Raw genomic sequence first — 19,380 nt, forward strand, 5'->3', positions numbered from 1 at the left:
TTTAAGGTACTCTTGGCTTCGCACCTTCCTTTTTCACTTTTGCCAATAGCCCTTTTCCATTTTTCTTCTGCAGGAGGATTTTACTTACCGCCGCCAGGATAGTGTAGGGTTAGTCGCAATTGTCCAAACGGTAGAGTTGGTTCAAGAAACTCTCACCCATTCAGTGCGGGCACGTCCTCATGAGTGCAGGCTCAAGGCACATCGCCGCAAGGCCTCTTTCGACCACCTTCGAGTGTGCTCATCCATACGGCATGCATCCTTCGCAGCTCAGGAATGATGATGCTTCTACGAAAGAAGCATTTTGATGTCCAAAAACTATAATCTTTTTTCACTAGGTACCTCATGCGTAAAGTTTAGACCTCTAATAAAAGGTCTAAACCCATCTAAACTCTAATCTGTCAAATCATATTAGTTCATGTTATATTAAACGTTGTCTATAGATCCAAACACATATAAAACCTTGGTGCCATCGATACATTTGTTAGAGTACGAGAAAATAGAACACAAAAAATGGTACACAAGTAAGGGGCAACATATGATTTGGTACTGATACCGCGACGTTGCAGGAAGAAACCGTTGTCAAATGTTACGAACGTGCTATTAAGATAAAATTCAAGTAGAGCCACAAAATTATCTACAGTCATGCCTGTTGCACTTTGAAAGGAAACCTCTCTGTTCTCTTCTGCACTGTATCTGACAGACTTAAGCCGTTCAGCATGAGGTAAAAGGTACAACTTTACTTCCTGGAATGAGGAGGGAGGGGATTCAGTAGGACGCCTCTGGGAGTTTGCGTGTTGTCTGAGACGTTTTCTGGCCTTATAGTGATGTCTGTCCGAGTACCGACATTTTCGAACAGTAAACTGAACTAGCGAGGGTACAACCACTGAGAGACGCTCATTCCTTCCTGTCTTTTCTCGGGATTGTCTTTTTATGCGGAGTGTTTTGAACCAGTGAACCAGCTTGGCCAACAACCACAAGTGGTTGTGGTGTGTGCTTGTTCACTTGTCCATTGTCTTGGTTTTGCGCTCTTTTTTACATAATGAGCGGATAGCATTGGGAAGTTGGCTAGGATATAGTGCTGCAGCTGTCTCAGGGCCAGAGTAACTGCAAATATAGGGGAACGGTTTTTGCTCTGCAGTGGGCGTACAAAGGGCAATGACATCGTAAAACAAGAACTTTTTTACGCCTTTTCCTCGGAAGCGGAAAGAATGTCTTCCAATCACAGATGACAGAGTCTATCACGAAAGTACGGAGGAACCAAATAGAATGAATAAGATGGTGTAAGAGCCCAGAAACACCGCTGCATGACGATGAGGGAGAAAAGAATGAAGAGAGGGATAATGCCGAGTGCAAGCAGCATATTCTGCAGGTATGTGGATTAAAACCACGAGGCATGTTGGGTGACAGCCCAGTGGGAGAGATACGTGGAATGGGGTATCGGTGCTCTCTTCATCAGGGATGTCTAATGACTAACTACCCATGGCACTCAGACTTTAAGGGTACCAGGTGGCAGCATGAAAAGCTGCTGAGGATCCTTGTTCGCGTCAATGCTGTCGGAAAATCGCTCAGTCACTAGTCCTATTGTGTGCCTGCATTAAATCACATGTCCTCTTTAGCGTATTCTAACGCTACCATTACTATGAGCATCGCTTTAACAAGCCATAGAAATGTGCCTTCGTGGACTAAAAGTAGCTAAGTACGCCTGTTGCTATGCAGCTGCGCAGGTCAAGCGAATGTGAAACGCACATCCAGAAAATCTACTAGAACTTACACTCGAAAACTGTCCGCTTCTGTGCTGGTTCGTCACATAGCAACACACGATGGTTAGGCGCCAAAAGCAACGCCACGTGATATAACGGCGCTTTAACCAATCCGTAGAACGTGTTTTGAGAAATATATTGGCGCGTCGCCAATATTGCCTTCGGCCACTGCGATTAGAATTTTGTCAGCTATATCTAACGTTGCGTAAGTGAAGTAGCTTCTAAGGCGCACAATATTTAAGTGTGCATACATTTCTCCCAATAATAGACATTTAGCTGTAGCAACAGGTTTTTGAGCCGAAGGCCATATGTATAATCCGAAGGTCGAGGTCTTTTTCTAACTTCCTTCCCACTCCTGGTTTTGTATTTGTATTTATCATTTCGAATCAAAGTCAAGTCAAATAAAAAGTTTTCCCGTTTAATATTATAGACGGAGAAATTGTAGAACCAGAAATCTTTTTTGAACTTTGCCGTTTCTTGTATGATTACAATACTATATATGTACATATTGAATAATATGTGGCCTAGAACACTTGCATGCGGTATACCTTGGATGACTGGTAACGATGAAGATCGATGGCTGGCAAGATATAGACATTGCAATCTATCAGCTAAATATGAGTTTAATAAGGATAAGAGAGGCTGGACGCCCCTATGTGACGCTGTAAACTAAAAGCTTATAAGCTAACATAATGCTGAGAAACCTTCTAAACTGTATTTGTGTTTTTAGCAGCCGCCGGAATGCGGCCCTATCACTAATTCTGCCACGCGTATCAATGATGTATTCTTTGTTGATTGATGCTCAATGTCGCGAGACCCCACTTTTCAGTTCTTTTTTCGCGCAAGTAGCACCGAGATCTGTCTCGAAGATTCCGGCCACTCGCGTATCTTTCTACAATGTTCCAGCTTATACTAGTGACAGTTTGCGACGTTATCTAGATGGCTCTGAACCGCCTTTAAATTGAGCGTGGATGTGTGCGACAGGCGTTCTTAGTTCGACGATCGACGAGCACGCTTGTTGATAACGCCGCCGCCGAGTTGCTTAGTTCTTTTGCCGGCGCAAGTCAGCCCAATAAAGTGTTAATTTCAGTACCATCACGCCCGTGTCTTCTTTTCGTGTGTACGGCCTTGTCACCACTACGTAATATCTGGTGGAGGTGCTGCCATTCGACTCCCTCTTTACCCCTCAAGCCAAGACAAGAGCCCTGTTCCTGTCACCCTGGGGGATCATCAGCCAACAGGCCAGCAAACCAGCCGCCGTCTTCAATGGCTCCAACAGAAACATGGTCTGCTACCGGACCCCCTTCGATCTGGGAAGGCATCGAAGCTGACAATGGCCCAGCCTACAGCACCGGTTGTTTTCGTCCAACCTCGTGAGCCGCCCTGCTTCCATGGACGACCAGACGAAGATGCGGAGGACTGCCTTGACCGGTTCAAATGCGTGGCAACATTTAAAGCCTGGAACGACGAAGCGAAGGTAAGGCAAGTCTATTTTGCTCTTGAAGGATGTGCCCATATTTGGTTAGAAAATGGCGAGTTGTTGCTTGGAAGGATTGGGAGATTTTCAACAAAAAGCTTTTGACAGCCTTTGCAAGTATCGTTTAGAAGGAAAGTGTCAAGGCCATCTTCAATCAAGACTTCAACTCGCAAATGAACCTGTGCTGGTTTACGTTGAGGATATTAATGACCGAAGGCGAGAGAGGGAAATTTTTATGCGAGGCGTTAGAGTCGCTTTTTGCAGGACTTGTCTTGAACCCACCGAAAACTCTGGGCGAATTTGAAAATGAAGCATCGACCATAGAGAAGACGTTGGACACCCGGATGTGCCACTGCGAGCGACCCCTTTAACCACACTACTCAAGCCACTGCCCCAGCGCATCTGCAATCAGAGAGAACCTTCGGGTCCTCATCCAGAGATAGCGCGAGAGGAGCTCCGCCGATTGCTGCCATCATCGCAACAGCCCCAGGTGGCGACGCTTGAGGACGTCGTCCGAGAAGAAGTCAGGCACGCACCCGGTGTTCCTGAAGTGACCGCTCCGCCTGCTCCAGTGCAAGAAGCAGTAGCCATGACCTATGCTGCTGCATTGCGTCGTCCTGCGCCACGATGTGACTTTCAAAACCTTCGGAGCTACCATCCTAATCCTGAAAGCCGCCCCTTGGCTCCCGCCCGCCAAACACCCCCAAGCCCTAGGAAGTGCGACGCCTGGAGGACTGCAAACAACCGGCAATTATGCTTCCACTGCGGTGAGGCGGGCCACATTCTACGCCACTGTCCGTACCGACGAATCGGCCTTCGCGGATTTGCAGTCGACGCCCGACGACCACGTCCTGGCGAGCGACCACAAGAAATCGACGACTACGTGCGGAGGGGAGAGCACGCATCGTCAAGTCGTCTGTCACGCTCACCGTCGCCGTTCAGGGCCTGCTTTGCTTCGCTAGGCCAGAGATACGTACGAGGAAGGTCCCCTACTCCGCGCAGGGGAAACTAACAAGAGTAACCTTTGGAGGTGAGATGGTCAACGGCGAAAAGACGAACATCCTCCACCGCCGACTACAAACAGCGAGGACGCAGCCTTTTCACTGTCGCTCCACACCACGACATCGACAACAAGACCAGAGTGCAAGCCGACACCGCCGCCCAGCGAAGTAACAATTCTATGCCCTGACCGTTACCTGAAGAAACGACGGAGCCGTGATCGGACACCAAGGCCCATGTGCAATGCGAGGACGCGAACAAATGAGCTTGAAGTTACTTTCGACGGTCTCAGAGTTACTGTAGACACCGGAGCTGCCTATTCAGTCATCAGTGGACCATTTATTGCCTCCCAGCTCAGGAAAGTTACAACCACTTTTGATGGCCCGATGATTCGCACCGCATGTGGTAACCTCAGTACTCCAGAGAGACAATGCACTGAAAGAATAGCCGTAAATGGGTGTACTTACCCCACCACCTTTGTGGTCCTATAGCAGTGTTCCCGCGACGTGATTTTAGGCTTGGACTTCCTAAATGAACGCAGGGCTATCATCGACCTGCGATCTAAGTTCATCAAGCTCTCTGCAGACAAAGCCACACCTGCTACGCCAACTTGGATGCAACACGTCGCTCTAAATGTCCTCGACAGAGAATTTACCGTGCCACCCCGATCAAGCGTCGTAGTCTGCCTGGGTAGCGCAGACATCGAAACCGCTGAAGGCATTTTCGAAGAAAATTTCCAGTTGGTTTTGCAACGAGGTATCGGCATCGCAAGAGGCATCGCAATTTCCAGAGAGGGCATGTTCAGGTGCTGGTAACAAACTTCACCGAAGAATACCGGTATCTCAAAAAGGACAAGAAGATCGCTTTTCTCGACGAATTAGTCGACCTCCGAGATGTATCCGCCCTCCACGGCCAACCCCTGCAAGACGCACTTGACTAATTTTCTCAGCCCACGTTTTACATCAATCCTGCATAACCCACAGCAGAAAAGACCAGATTCGCAGGCTTCTTCGAACCTACAGTATGTGCGTCTCGTCATCATTGAAGGTACGACAAACACCACTGGCCAAGCACCGCATTATAAGGGACGAGCATGCCCGACCTCTGCGCCAAAGCCCCTACCGCGTATCGCCGCGAGAACGCCAGGCCATCCGCGAGCAAGTCGATGAAATGCTCAGTTACGACGTTATCCAGCCATCAAAGACCGCCTGGGCTGCACCAGTCGTTCTGGTGAAGAAGAAAGGCGAGATCATTCGCTTGTGCGTCGATTACCGCCGCCTAAACACCATAACGAAGATAGATGCTTTCCCTCTTCCTCGCATCGACGACACTCTCGACCGGCTCTGGAATGCAAGGTACTTCTCATCGATGGATATTGGCAAATTGAGGTCGACGAAAGAGATCCTGGGAAGACCGCATTCATCACACCGGACAGCTTTTTCGAGTTCAAGGTGATGCCACTCTGCTCCACACCAGCGACGTTTCAATGCGTAATGGACACTGTACTGCCAGACTTGAAGTGGCAGATTTATCTGGTACACTTGGATGATGTCGTTGTCTTCTAGCTCCTCTAGCTTTCAGGACCACCTAAAAAGGCTTCGGATTGTGCTAAGAGCTATCATGTCATCACGCCTAACTTTGAAAGCAGAGAAATGCCAATTTTCCTACTAGGAACTGCGGTTCCTGTGTCATGTTCCTGAGTCCTGGGTCCTGAGAAAACGGCTGCGATCGCACACTTTCCACTGCCCGCCGACAGGAAAGCCGTGCGCAGATTCCTTGGGATGTGCGCTTAATATCGACGATTTGTCAGGAACGTTTCGCACATTGTCGAGCCGTTGACGCAGCTTACAAATTGTGACGTGGCTTTTCGATGGGAAGCGCCGCAAGAAGAAGCCTTCGCCGAACTTAAGCACCGCCTACAGTCTTCTCCTGTCCTTGGCCACTTTGATGAAAACGCCGAGACCGAAATTCACACCGACGTAAGCTGTTTGGGCCTAGGCGCTGTTCTCGTTTAAAAGCGCGCCGGACAGGAGGAAGTTATTGCCTACGCTAGCCGTTCCCTGTCGAAAGCTGAATCCAGTTATTCGGCGACCGAGAAAGAAAGTCTTGCCATCATTGGGGCACATCAAAATCTCGCTCATATTTATAAGGACGACCATAGTGGGTTGTGAGCGATCACCATGCTCTCTGCTGGCTCACCAACTTAAAAGCTCTCTTCGGCCGCGTTGCGCAGTGGAGCCTGCGTCTTCAAGAATGCGACATTACGACATTACAATCGTCTACAAGTCCGGCCGCAAAAACGCCAATGCCTACTGCTTGTCACGAACCTCCGTTGATGCGCCGCCAAAAAAAGACGACGAAGACGCCTTTTTGGGACCGGTAAATGCCAGCACTTTCGCAGAACAGCAGCGATCAGACCCTAAGCTGAAAGCTCTAGCCGAGTATACTTAGAAGGAAAGACCGCTTCTCCTCCCGCTGTTTCAAGCATCAGCTGTTCTTCGTGTTCGAAAATGACGTCCTTGTGGAGAACTTTGCATCCAACAGGACCGCTGTCACAAGCTGCCTCACCTATTATACAGCGGAAGTTGTGGGAGCTTCTGCCTCAGATATAGAGCGAAACTCACGGGACCCAGCCGCTCCTGAAAGCAAGATTCCACGGGTTAGCAAGGCAGCGACCGCCTGTCCTTGACGCGGGCGCTGCGCAGAAGCCGAGTGTATAAAATAACCTACCGCAGAACGCCCGCGCCACTGCGCTCTGGGAAGATTCAGACTGCCGGGCCACTTTCGCGACCGCTCCGGCGAAGCATCGTTCCTGGGAATGACGCATCATTCTCTTCACCTTTACGGCCGCCGCTACCGAGCAACCCAGCTTTTGACACCTCAACTAGCAAGAAAGCTGTGAGAATTCCATTTAGCCACAGACTGTTGTTCAATCGAACATTATTTTCGCTTTTCTTAACCTTTACCTGACTTAGTAATATTTTTTGCTGTATTTTCTATGTGACTTTCGCCCATACAAATACCTAGAATACTTGCTCTGTTATCTTTATAGTCTTCTTTTTATCGCAGCGTTTTGTTCATTGTCGCGTTTTCCTCTTGTCATTTACCTAGTCGTCGTTTGTCAATATCTTGTCGTGGAGTTTTATTTATTCATTGTACTCTATTACTATGCAGTGTAATTCGGACTACTCTTTATGAACATTTCAATCGTTTGTAAAAGAAAGTGACCTTTTTTGAACTTATTCCTCAATCATACACCGACACAAGTACTTCATTTGTTGACCGGCCTAACTTTTATGTGTTCTCAATACTCATGGAGGGACGACGGGTAACCGTAAAGGGGATCCCGTACATCTTTTGACCGTAAAGGCGGGGGTTTTTGACAACCGCTCACCTTTTTGTTGTGCCTGTAGACCTCAGGCACGACATTTTACAAGCGTGTCACGATGAGCCAACGGCAGGACATCTCAGCCTTGCACGTGATTTGCATAGTATCCGGGGGAAGTATTACTGGCCACGATTAGCTGCCGATGTAGCCCATTACATCAAAACATGCCGTGAGTGCCAGCGATGCAAGACATCTCCGACGAAACCTTCTGGTCTGCTGAACTCGATACCAGAACCAAATAAACGTTTTCAGCAAATAGGAATGGACCTCCACGGACCCTTCCCAACTTCATCGACGAGAAACAAACGGATCATCGTGGCTACTGATAAGATGACCCGTTACGCCGAAGCCAAAGCCATGTCTAACGGTTCCACCGTGGAAGTCACCAAGTTTTTCCTTGAACTAATCCTCCTACGACACGGTGCCCCAGAAGTTCTCATCACGGACAGGGGAACGGAATTTGCGGCAGAGCTCACTCAAGGCATCCTGAAGTATAGGCAGACAAGTCACCGGAAGACAACTGCCTACAATTCCCAGACTAGCGGACTTACGGAGTGCCTCAACAAAACAATCGCACGATCGCCATGTACGTGGACGCCGAACACAAGACCTGGGATGCCATCCTACCGTACGTGATCTTCGCGTATAACACGGCTGTCCAGGAGACGACTAGAGCGACCCGTTTCAAGCTTGTGTACTGCAAGAAACCCACGACGACGCTGTACGCAGTGCTGCCGCACTAACCAACGAGGACAACCTTAACGCCGCCGTCTACGGCGTGCAGAGGAAGCTCGACGACTCGCACGGCTGTGTATTAACCCTTTGTTGCATGATAAGATATTATGTATGCAAACTGCGAGTTATGGGGGTTTTCTGTTGCTTTTCATCTAGAGTACACCATGAAAAAATTGTACTCCTTTCAAACAGTTTATTCCATTAGATATGGAATGTCCACTGTAGTCGACATCATTCACTTGAGCTCCGGGGGCAAAAGTTTTGAGTAGTGTTGTTTTTTTACACTCAGCAGTCTAAGCTGGCTGCTGAGCGCTTGGAGGCTCGAATATAAAAGACTAGAGGCGATGTTACTCGGCAATATAAAACAGAAACACACAATTTTGCCATCAATGCACAAGTACACCTTGAACCTTCCGCAGACATACGTGGTCTTGCGCTTGCTGTCGCTCATCTCACATCACTGAGCAGTATATACGTATTGACAGCGAAAATGACACAGATGACACGCACATCATTGGAAAACGTGCTTGATTTCACAGCGGCAGAAGCTGCTTGTGGTCCATAGGAAGAGCGGCTTCATCAGCTGTGGCTTTTTAAGCGGCTTTTATCAGCCCTGTCGCCATCGATAACAAAGTTGGATGGTGCACTTTTCTGTGAGACGGTAGTTAAAGAGCCATGCGTATAAACCGCCAATTGTGAGAAAAGAACGCCAAACATTTCGTCTCTTTCAGTATCAGATAACAATTTCTTCTTTTGAGTCCGCTGCATTCTACTAAGAACCGAGTAGTAGTGCATAGAAAATATAAAAAAAAAACATCAGAAGCTATGCGCGTGATGTTATAAGGAGGGAAAGTGACAGAGCACGGAAGATGCTTACATGGGGGACCAGTATTCCGAGTTTGCGTGGTTATCGAAAGTGTGGCTATCTTCCTGGCCTCGAGACTTCTGGTTGTTGGATGTTGCGATACAGGAACGCTACAAGGCTTAGTACTTTCACCATACTTATTTAACCTGGCGATGACAAAGCTTTCTCGCGCACTCGGGGAAATTGCTGATCTGGAGCACTCCGGTATTCGCAGACGATGTTGACATCTGGAGCACCAGTCGCAGCGATGCGGAATTGGAAGCGCGCATGCAAGAAGCCATCACGGTTACCGAGGCCCATCTTGCCCCAATGGGACTTAGCTGCTCTTCTAGAAAATGAGAGCTACTCATCTACCACCCCCCAAGACCAGGCTGCCCGTCCAACAACTGACGCCGACACCACACACACCATGCATAGAGTTACACGATAGTGATGGAAATCGCATACCTACGGTCGACAAAATACGAATTCTAGGAATAATCATTCAAAGAAACGGGTCGAACTGGGCGATGCTTGACAGCATCACAATCAAGATTGCAAACGCGATCCAGATGTTTCAGCGCATCGTGAATAGGCAGAGGGGACATAGCGAGGACAACACCATTCACATTATTCGCGCTTTTGTACTCTGTCACATCACATACGTGGCTGCAATGCTGAACTGCAAAAGGGAACATCAGAGAAGGCTTGAAGTACACATATGCCGAGCTTTCAAGATAGCGTTGGGGCTCCTCGATAATGCCTCCGCTGAACTACTCTTACAGCTAGGAGTGCACAATACCCTTGCCGAAGTCATCGGGGCACAGCGCATGGCACAGATTGCACGTCTATCAAGCACTAAAGCGGGCAGAGAGATTCTCTTCAAGCTCGGCTTGAACACCACAGTAGAAAGGGACAACGTCCTACAGTTACCTAAAGTCGTGCGAGAAGCAATCAGTGTCCCCCTTCCCAAGAAACGTACATCCGATCCACAATCAGGGAAGAAGGCTCACCCGCGCCAAAGCCCTCGCTGCGGACGCGGCACAGTTTTCCGACCAGACAGCTTTCGTGGATGCAGCGTGCACACCGGCATAGCATGCCTACTCGGTAGCAGTAATCGACGGACACAGGCGCACGCGCAACTCACTCACACTTTACACCAAGAAGCCGTAGGTAGCTGAACAAGCAGCGATAGCACTAGCTATAAAAGACTCGAACTTCACAACTTTATACAGCGACTCTATAACAGCCACTCGAGCTTTCGCCAAGGGCGGGATAGACAAGACGACGCTACGGATCTTAGGTGGAAGTAACATCACCGATCACTCCATCGTACGGTTTCCGGCACACGTGGGCAGCTTAGGGGGCGGCCTGCGGAATCTCAATGAGATCGCACACGAGGCGGCGCGAGGACTCATCGACCGCGTCCCTCCAGTTTCCCCTGCTACTCCATATATTGAGTACAGAGATCAATTACTCACGTACAACGAGCTCACTAAGCACTTTTATCTAGGCAGACGAGCATTTCGCCTCCCGGATAAGAAATTAACCCGCAGCCAATCAGTCACGTTACGCTTGCTCCAAATGAACTCATACCCAAACCCCTGGCGCATGAAGCACATCGACCCAGACTACGACGGACAACATGTGTGTGAACGGTGCAGTGACCGTGTAGACTTAAACCATATGCTATGTGGTTGTGCATCGAGCGACGCCTACGCCAAGAACAAGGAACATTGGGACAAAGTGTTAAAAAGTGCTTCACTTCACGATCAGCTTCGGGCTGTCCAGGAGGCCCGCACGGCGGCGGAGAGCTTTGGGCTCTCTGTGCCGAAGTGGGAGCTGCCCTCTACACCTGGCGCCTAGCCAAGTGTCCTTCAGGACCCCTACTGTGGGAAGCAGTGTTATCAAACCAAACCAATGTTGCAACTAGGGATGTTGACCCTACAGAACTGAAAGTAGTGGCAAAATCTTGTTCCGGGGTTTCTACCAATCAGATGACTGGAGGCCACGGAGATAACGAAATTTTAGTTAACGACGCAAACTCTGAATACCGGTCATACTTTGTACGGGTGGTTTATCCCGCAATGCATGGTGTCCACTTTAGTGACCATTTTACAGAATTAGTTATGAAAAAATATCTCCGCTTTACACAGCCACAGTATTAAGGGCGCTTGTCTCTGTGTGCCTCTCGTAGCGCTTCCACATAATTATATGCTTCAAATTGTAGGTAAAGCTGAATTATAATAAAAGTATTGAAGATGCACGTCACTTATTTCTTTGAGCAGGACGCACACATTCTTGAAACTAAGTTTTCAAAATCGGCGGTATCGTGATGCCATATGGAGTGGTGGAAACAAAGCTTATTTGTTCACTGTTGTTACCAGTATGCATATGGGTATCTGTAATGCGCTGAACTTGCTTTAAAAATAGTAGAAATTTGTTCAGTGTAGTGGACAGCATGCAACAAAGGGTTAAAGACTAACAGCGCACCGACAGCCGACGATAAAACACGACGAGGCCACGCAGAGTGAAATCCAGGAGACCAAGTGTGGGTTTGGACACCAATTCGCCGTCGCAACAGCATGCGTCGATACTTTGGGCCGTACAAAAATCGTACGCCGCGTCAGACCCCTTGACTATGAAGTATTTCCCGACGGTACGTCAGCATCACAACGGCGACGCGCACGCCCAGAAATACCAATTGTTGTACAACTTAAGCCCTTTTACACGCGGTAAAGAACCTGCGGTTTTTAAACTCTCTGGTGTTTCAGGTTGCTTTGTTTTGGAACAACGAGGCGATGTTTTTTAAGGGGGAGAGTAATGCTGCAAAACCTTCAAAACTGTATTTGTTGATTTTAGCAGCCGCCGGCATGCGGCCTTATCACTCTAGTTCTGGCACGCGTATCCCTCTTTGTGTCGCGAGATGCACTTTTATCAGTTCCTTTGTCGCGCAAGATGCACCGAAATCTGTCTCGAAGATTGCGGCCACTCGCGTATCTTTCTAGAATGTTCCAGCTTGTACCAGTGACAGTTTGCGACGTTATCTAGATGGTTCTGAGCCGCCTTTAAATTGAGCGTTGATGTGTGCGACGATCGATGAGCACGTTTGTTGCTATTGCCAACGCCGAGTTGCTTAGTCCTTTTGCGGGCGCATGTCAGACCAATAGGCAACCTGCAAAGAAGCTTGCTGTGTCGATCGCCGCGCCGTAACACATATCCAGCGAGAAGAGCAAATACTTCTGAGGCGGCTTTTTAGGGCGTTTTCACGCCACCTGATTGAGCTTACAGAAATCAGATTGCACGCTGTGTCGAAGCTTTGCTTGGCGTGGCCAAGATAACTGGACTATGTTGAGAGCTCCTGAGCAAGGACGTTATCTGCAAACGCGTATCTGTAACTGTACTAAATGCGCTCGGTCGGTTGTCGCGAACCAAGCGGCTAATAGCAGCATTTTTGAGTCACGCTGCGGGACAATTGGAGCGCTACCTATGCAGTGCAGGTTCCCTATAAAGAGGTAATTTCAGTACCATCTCGCCTGTGTCTTCTTTTCGTGTGTACGGCCTTGTCACCACTACGTGACAATATCATGGTCCACGGAATCAAAAGCTTTACTAAAACCAATGAATAGGTTAACAGTTATTTTTGTACGTTGAAAACATTTGCATTATGTATTGTTTTATTCTAATAATGCTAATTCAGTGAAACGTCCTTTACTGAAGCCGATGGGTTCAAGTTATCAAATAATTTGTTCAAACGATCATGCAAAATTTTATTAAATCCTTGTAAAAACATAGATATTATGAATATTTGATGATAGTTTTTTTTGGTAAATTTTCTCCCCGTCTTTGTATACAACTGACAACTGTAACTTTTTCATCGCATTTGGGAATGCAGCAGATGTAAGAAAAAGATTGAATATATCGTTTGTACTGATGCTGGCTATACTATAACAGTATAGCATACTTAACAGATGTAATTTGGAAGTTACGAATATGAAGGGCTTTACTGTTGTGAACTGACATAAAGGTTCTTCATTGTGCAGGCAGTAGTAAACTCCTGACTCAAGAGTATCCTCCTCCTAATAGAGTCTTCACTATTCTCGAGTGCACCTTTCTCTGCCATGCATTACCAAGAAATTCGGCGCCTCGCTTGCTGCTCTCTAACAGATCACGTTTGAACATGTGCATTCTAGCCTGAGCCACTTGACTCCCTGTCAGCTTGGTTAACTCCATCACTTCCGCATGACCTGTGGTCATCATCTGCAACGTGAATCTTCATCCCAATTATGAAACCCCACCACATATCTTCTGCGGGTGCATAAAGTGCTGCGCTCCTGGCTGCATTATAATCATCATTATCATCATCAGCCTGACTATAACCCCTCCAGGGCGAAGGCTCCTCTCATATTCCTCCTGACCGGCCTTGAGAGTAATAAAATGAAAATGAAATGAAATGAAATTAACCCGGCCCTGTGCTAGCTGCATCCACTCTACCCCTGCGAACTTCTTTACCTTCTCCGCCCACCTAACTTTCTGCCGCCCCCTGCTACGCTCTCCTTCCCTTGGAATCCAGTTCGTTACACGAAGCTACCATCCGTTATTCCCTATTCGCACTACATGTCCTGCTCATGCCCATTTCTACTTGATGTCCACTAGAATGTCAGTAACTTGAGTTATTTCTCTCACTCACTCTGCACCCTTCCTATCTCTTAACGTTACCTTTACTATTGTTGGTTCCATAGCCCTCTTCGTTGTCCTCAACTTGAATAGAACCCTCTTCGTTAGCCTCCACGTTTCAGCCCCATAGTTAAGTACAGGTAGAATGCAACTATTGTATACTTTCCTCTTCAGCGATACCGGTAAACTGTTACTCATAATCGCCGAGTGCTTTCCAAATGCGCTCCATCGCAATCTTATTCCCCTTGTTATTTCCCTTTCATGGTCCGGATCTGCGGTTCCTACCTGTCCTAAGTAGACATACTCGACTACTACTTCCAGCGCTTCGCTACCTAAAATAAACTGCTGTTCCTTCCCGAGGCTGTTGAACATTCACTTAGACACACGCATATTGATTTTCAAACCTACCTTTCTACTTTTCCTGTCGAGTTCATCAATCATTCTTTGCAGTTCATCCCCTGAGTTACTTAGCAAGGCATTGCCATTAGAAAATCGCAGATTACTGAGGTATTCTTCGTCTACCCTTATTCTTAACACCTTCCATTCCAAGCCTGAATACTTCTAAGCAAGCTGTGAATAGCACTGGAGAGATCGTATCTCCTTGCCTAACGCCTTTCTTTATAGAAGATTTGTTACTTTCTTTATGCAGGACTATGATTTCTGAGGAAGCGCTATATATGTCTCGAAGATATAAATAGTGCAGCGCTCCTAGTGCTGCACTCCGGGCAGCACTAGGAGGTTAGTGGCAGTCGTATAATTTGGCAGTTATTAGAGATTCATGATCAGCCCTAAAAGGCCTGCCAGCTACTTTCTGCGGCAGTCATCATTAGCGATTCGTTGCAGAAATCCGCGTTATATAGCATGGCGATATTGCTAAACGTTGCAATATCCTTTTAAATGGCTTAGAGAGAAGTGCTATATCACTAGAACCACTACTTGGACGTCGCTGTCCGGTACATCCGGAGCGACGGATTTAATCAGAATATGTCGTCCTGTACCACCAGTTGAAGACGCGTGTAAAAAGTACGGAGACTAGAGCGGGAGTGCGCGATTACGCCGTAGGACGCAGTAGTGACTCTCAACCTTCCACTTAATAGATAAAATCACGGTTACGTGTTTCGCCTAACATACCGCGGTGTGAAATGACATTGCTCGGCCGCCTTCTGCTTGCTGCAGATTTTACAACGCAACAATCATTCCACATTGATATGCCAACGGTCCTGGTTTGTGACACACGAAGATATGATGATAACAGAGAGACAAACATTTATTCAGAGCAGGCGTGAAATACTCGTCCTAGTTGGGCAATCTCCTCAGTCCAGAAAGCCGTGGACCCGAACCATCTTCCTAGTCCGGTCGACCAGACTACGCTGACCATCCAGACTGAGGCTTGACAACTCACTCTCCCACTGCTCTTCGGTTAAGTCCTTGGTAGTTGTGGTACAGTGTGGTCCCTTGCATCCCCACACCATATGTTGTAGGGTGTTTGGTACGTTAAAATGCGCATTCATATTGGTAGATGGTTGGCGAGATCCTGTGTAGGAATATGCCGTGGACGTGGCTGTTGGTTTGGATTTATTTGGAAGGCGACTGCTTCTTCTGTAGTTAGTTTCGTGTGGGGTGGGGAATATTTTCTTCTGTCAAGTCTGTAATGAAGGAGGATGTCAGAATATTTTCTGGGTACATCCTATGTGCTCGAAATCCCTCTGAAAGTGATGCCCGGTTAGCATATCCTCGGGCTGAGGCTTTGGCGGCCTCGTTTCCTTCCAAGTGGGTATGTCCCGGAGTCCATATGATGTAGGCGTCTGGGAGGTGGTGAGCTGAAAACTTGAAGTACTGTGCCGGAAATTCTTCCCTTCTAGTTATTTCAGCATGCAGACTATGAATCAGTGAGACTGATGAAATGTTCTTTGCTCGTCGAGACTGCTAATGCAATTTCAGCCTCTTCGGCTGCGTTAGTGTCATTTGTTGGAATAGTTGCAGAGGTCTTTTTTGTAAATGTGGAATCCAGGACGCTAATGGAGTGGGTTTGTCTTCCCGGGTATTTTGCTGCATCAGTGTATCTAATTTCCAGATTTGTTCCGTGCTCTTTGCTCCGGGGCCGAACTCTTGCCTGGCGCCGGTCTTTGTTGTATGTAGGATGCATATTTCGCGGGGAGGGGGGTGGGGGAGATTACGGCGATGTGTGAGCAGATTTCGTCCGGGATGCGCTGCTTGGTGTTTTTTTGGTTCTAAGCCTTGTCTGTATTCTAGTGAGAATAAGTAAACAAACATTACCGAGTGATGCTTTTACCGCCGCAAGAAACAGACGGGGCTGACCTACGCGTTTCCTCGATCCTCGCCCTCTACCGGAAGGTAATATACTCGGACCGTGGTAGCAATCGGCTGCCCTCAAAGAGTACAACGCACGTTTTGATTTGTCATGGTTGTGTCAACACCTACGACAAGCTTGTCACTTCTCTCTTGCTCTTTCGTATGCGGTCATCTCTCTATTTCATTGCAGAGTAGCTAGCAGGAACACACATCTACAGACTCTGGCCTTCCCTCTACCTGTTTATTTTTCGTTGGCCAAGCACAAGAACCTTTATGAGCTGCCATAGCACGCACTTTTGAATAACATGACATCTGTTTTGCATGCTAAGCTGTGTCTTTTTACTCTGGCTAACACTCTAAAATCAGATTATGTGGTTATATTCACACCACAGACCTTACTCTACTGCACGGCCGCCCTTGTCTGCTTCCCCGCTTCGGCACCTATGGCGGCAGCTTCGTTACTAGCAATTTTTCTTTTAAAGACCGCACCGATCGGACAGCTGCCATGACGAAAAGGCTATGCAAAGTATTAGCTGAGATCAGTGCCTTTCTGCGTCCAGCCATTTTCTCCAGCCAGCGAGGCAGCAGATGGTGCAGTTTGCGATTTCAGCGATTGCCCGGTACTCTTTGTCATGCAGAGACCTGCGTGCTGCCCCGGAGCAGGCCAGTGGCCCTGGTCGAGTGCGAGAAGCGCTGCGGATTCCCTTGCGAGTAAGCAGACATCCGAGTTAAACCTTGATATGGTATGAAGTAATACCCTGGGGGAGAATGTCACAGCGCCGATAAGCGCAGTATCACCGGTTTCCGTACAGTGGAAATATAATGTGCGACAGCTAGATACCAGTACATAAATAAAAGTGCATAAAAGGAAGCAAAATTGCACAGTGCAGATCAGTTCGGCTACAAGATATCGCCGTACTAGATGCAGATAAAGCAGGTGAGTAAATGCGAGAGCATAAAAAGAACTACTATATGCAAAATATGCATGAATATGAAAAAAGTATGCAGTAATTTACATTGCCTAAGCGGATATACACATACAGAAGAATTGTTTAGCTCTCGCTTAGCCACAGTTTGCTCCGTTTAACTTTACTGGGCCATGTCATGGTACGTTTAGCTAAGCCTTGCTTCGTTTTAGTCTCTCTAAGGTTAGCTTTCCAAAATATACAAGCTTTGAACAATGGCCAGGCTTGCTCGCGTTCCGAAAGTCTCAAGTATTGCAGGCGTAATAATGCCCAAATCTCTCCAACTTTCTGCTGGGATTGCTTCTAGCTCCACAGAAAAGACAAGCCGAATCCCAACAGCTGTGAATAGCGCTTATCCCGTTCATCCGTTGTCCCTGATCCTTACTGTTGCGTTACAAGCATTCCCAGTGTCAGAAATGCCGAAATCTTCGTAAAACACGAATCCAAACGGATTGTCCACAGAGTCATGAATCTAATTTCTGGTCGCAGAAGCCAAATTTTGTTCGACATTTGCTGATCGCACGCTACCATGGCATCTCGCCATGCCTTTCGTGCTTAGTCATTTTCCGTAGCTTCCTTCACAAGCTTCCGCGTTCTCTTACTAAGAAACGTTTCCTCGCTCCTCTGGTCTTTCACTGGCCGCCAAAGTCTTTTAACAACCACTTCTCCCTCGTTCGATTGCCGCTGTTTTTATCGTTGTAGTCTGTGGTGCCCACGCCGTTTAATGAGGTGAAGTTCTCTAGACAGTATTGAAGGCAAGAGTGGCACTAAATTTTCGCCATCTTATAATTTTACCGGCATTCTTGCATTTACCCAAGGTAGTTACGAAACCTTCTTAGAGCTGCCTCTGAAAAAAAATAATCGAGGACGACGCAAAAAGAGGATCCAACCTCAAGTTTGCCGCCGCGAAAGCAGCGCGCGGTCCTCTTCAAGTGGCGATAAGGCGATAATCAGAGGCGCTCGTCGAGTGCGACGCCGCTGTGGCGTCTTGACCGACCGTGCAACGGAGGCTGTGCGAGCTTTCTCTCTCCGCGTGCTCCTCGCGTCCGTTGCGCTCGCCTCTTCTCGACTGCGGCGCGTGCAGCAGACGCCCACTGGCAGCACAGCCCGCCCGATTATTTTCTTTGATGGGCAAATTTGTTATGGCGTCACGGCTGCCTAATAGCAGGGATGCGTATTGCTTGCTTGCCTTGCGTCTTGCTTTCCTCAGGTGACGCATTCGCCGACTGGCTTGTGTGTTATGCCCTGGAAGTCTAGGCAGCGGACACTAACTGTATATGGATGTAAAATATCAATGCAGTAGATCACTACTCGATAGCTGTAACTGTGAAGTAACTGGAATGACTCATCGCCTGCGGCAACAAGGAAGAGTATGCCGGCGGTCCTTCACTGTGAAGTTTCACTTACTCTGCACCTGATAAACAGGCAGGCGTATATTTCAAAGGCGAAAACCGCAAGTGCCGTATGTGCCAAGTTCTGTCTTACGCATGGGGTACCAAGCAGCCCAGCTCTGCAGTTTACAAGCTTTGTACCTGACTTTTACCTGACCTTAAAAAAGCGGAGCCGCATAAGCGTACGCAAGCAATATAAAGTTAGTGCTTTTTTCAATAACTACCCAAAACACGACTGTAGCGGCTGGACAAAGCCACATTGGAGAACTCCGGATCAGAAGACATTTGTTAGAACATCCGATATGATAAATACGCTAACCAGGACTAAACATTAAGGCAGCATGCCCCAGCTAAGATTACAAGGCAGCCAGGTGCTGATTAGGACGTCGGCTTCAGGCATTCGAATATAGAATGGTTGGCGGTACCCAAAGCAGAGACGGACTGTTATTTAGAGATGACTTAGGAGGTTTATGATGAGGACTGCAACGGAGAACTATGCGCCTTGTCCTTGAAGGGGTTGCCTGTGCACCTGTCCTTGATTGGAGAATTTGCTTTTTATATAATGCCTAATCACTTCGGTTCAGTCATTGCGCAAACTTAACGAAACGCCAACAGAGGCGTCCTTGGCGCATTGTCTCCTCTTGCGGCAATATGCTTACCAGGAAACAGTGATGACGGGGTCGTAATAGGTATGGTTATTGTTTAAAATTTGTCACATCGCATCACCCGCGTGATTTATTGCTCTGCAGAAAAGCCGAAGAGGAGACAAAGTCCTTTTTAAAGGCGCGAACACGTTGGCGCCATCGCAGGTGGTTTGAGAGACAGAGCTGC

General features: G+C 47.7%; 1 protein-coding gene across 1 annotated transcript in view; it reads left to right on the plus strand.

Moving 5' to 3' along the window:
• LOC146194326 (uncharacterized) overlaps nt 1-19,380 on the plus strand; it is a 441,606-nt gene that overhangs the window by 191,166 nt on the left and 231,060 nt on the right. The window contains exon 8 of the mRNA XM_084596527.1: nt 16,832-16,904. Within this exon, the coding sequence (XP_084452653.1) occupies nt 16,832-16,904 (73 nt within the window). The remainder of the gene's footprint in view (nt 1-16,831; nt 16,905-19,380) is intronic.

The sequence above is a fragment of the Amblyomma maculatum genome, chromosome 3 (genome assembly GCF_055883805.1).
Source record: "Amblyomma maculatum isolate TAMU_Amacu chromosome 3, ASM5588380v1, whole genome shotgun sequence".
Lineage (NCBI taxonomy): Eukaryota > Metazoa > Arthropoda > Arachnida > Ixodida > Ixodidae > Amblyomma > Amblyomma maculatum.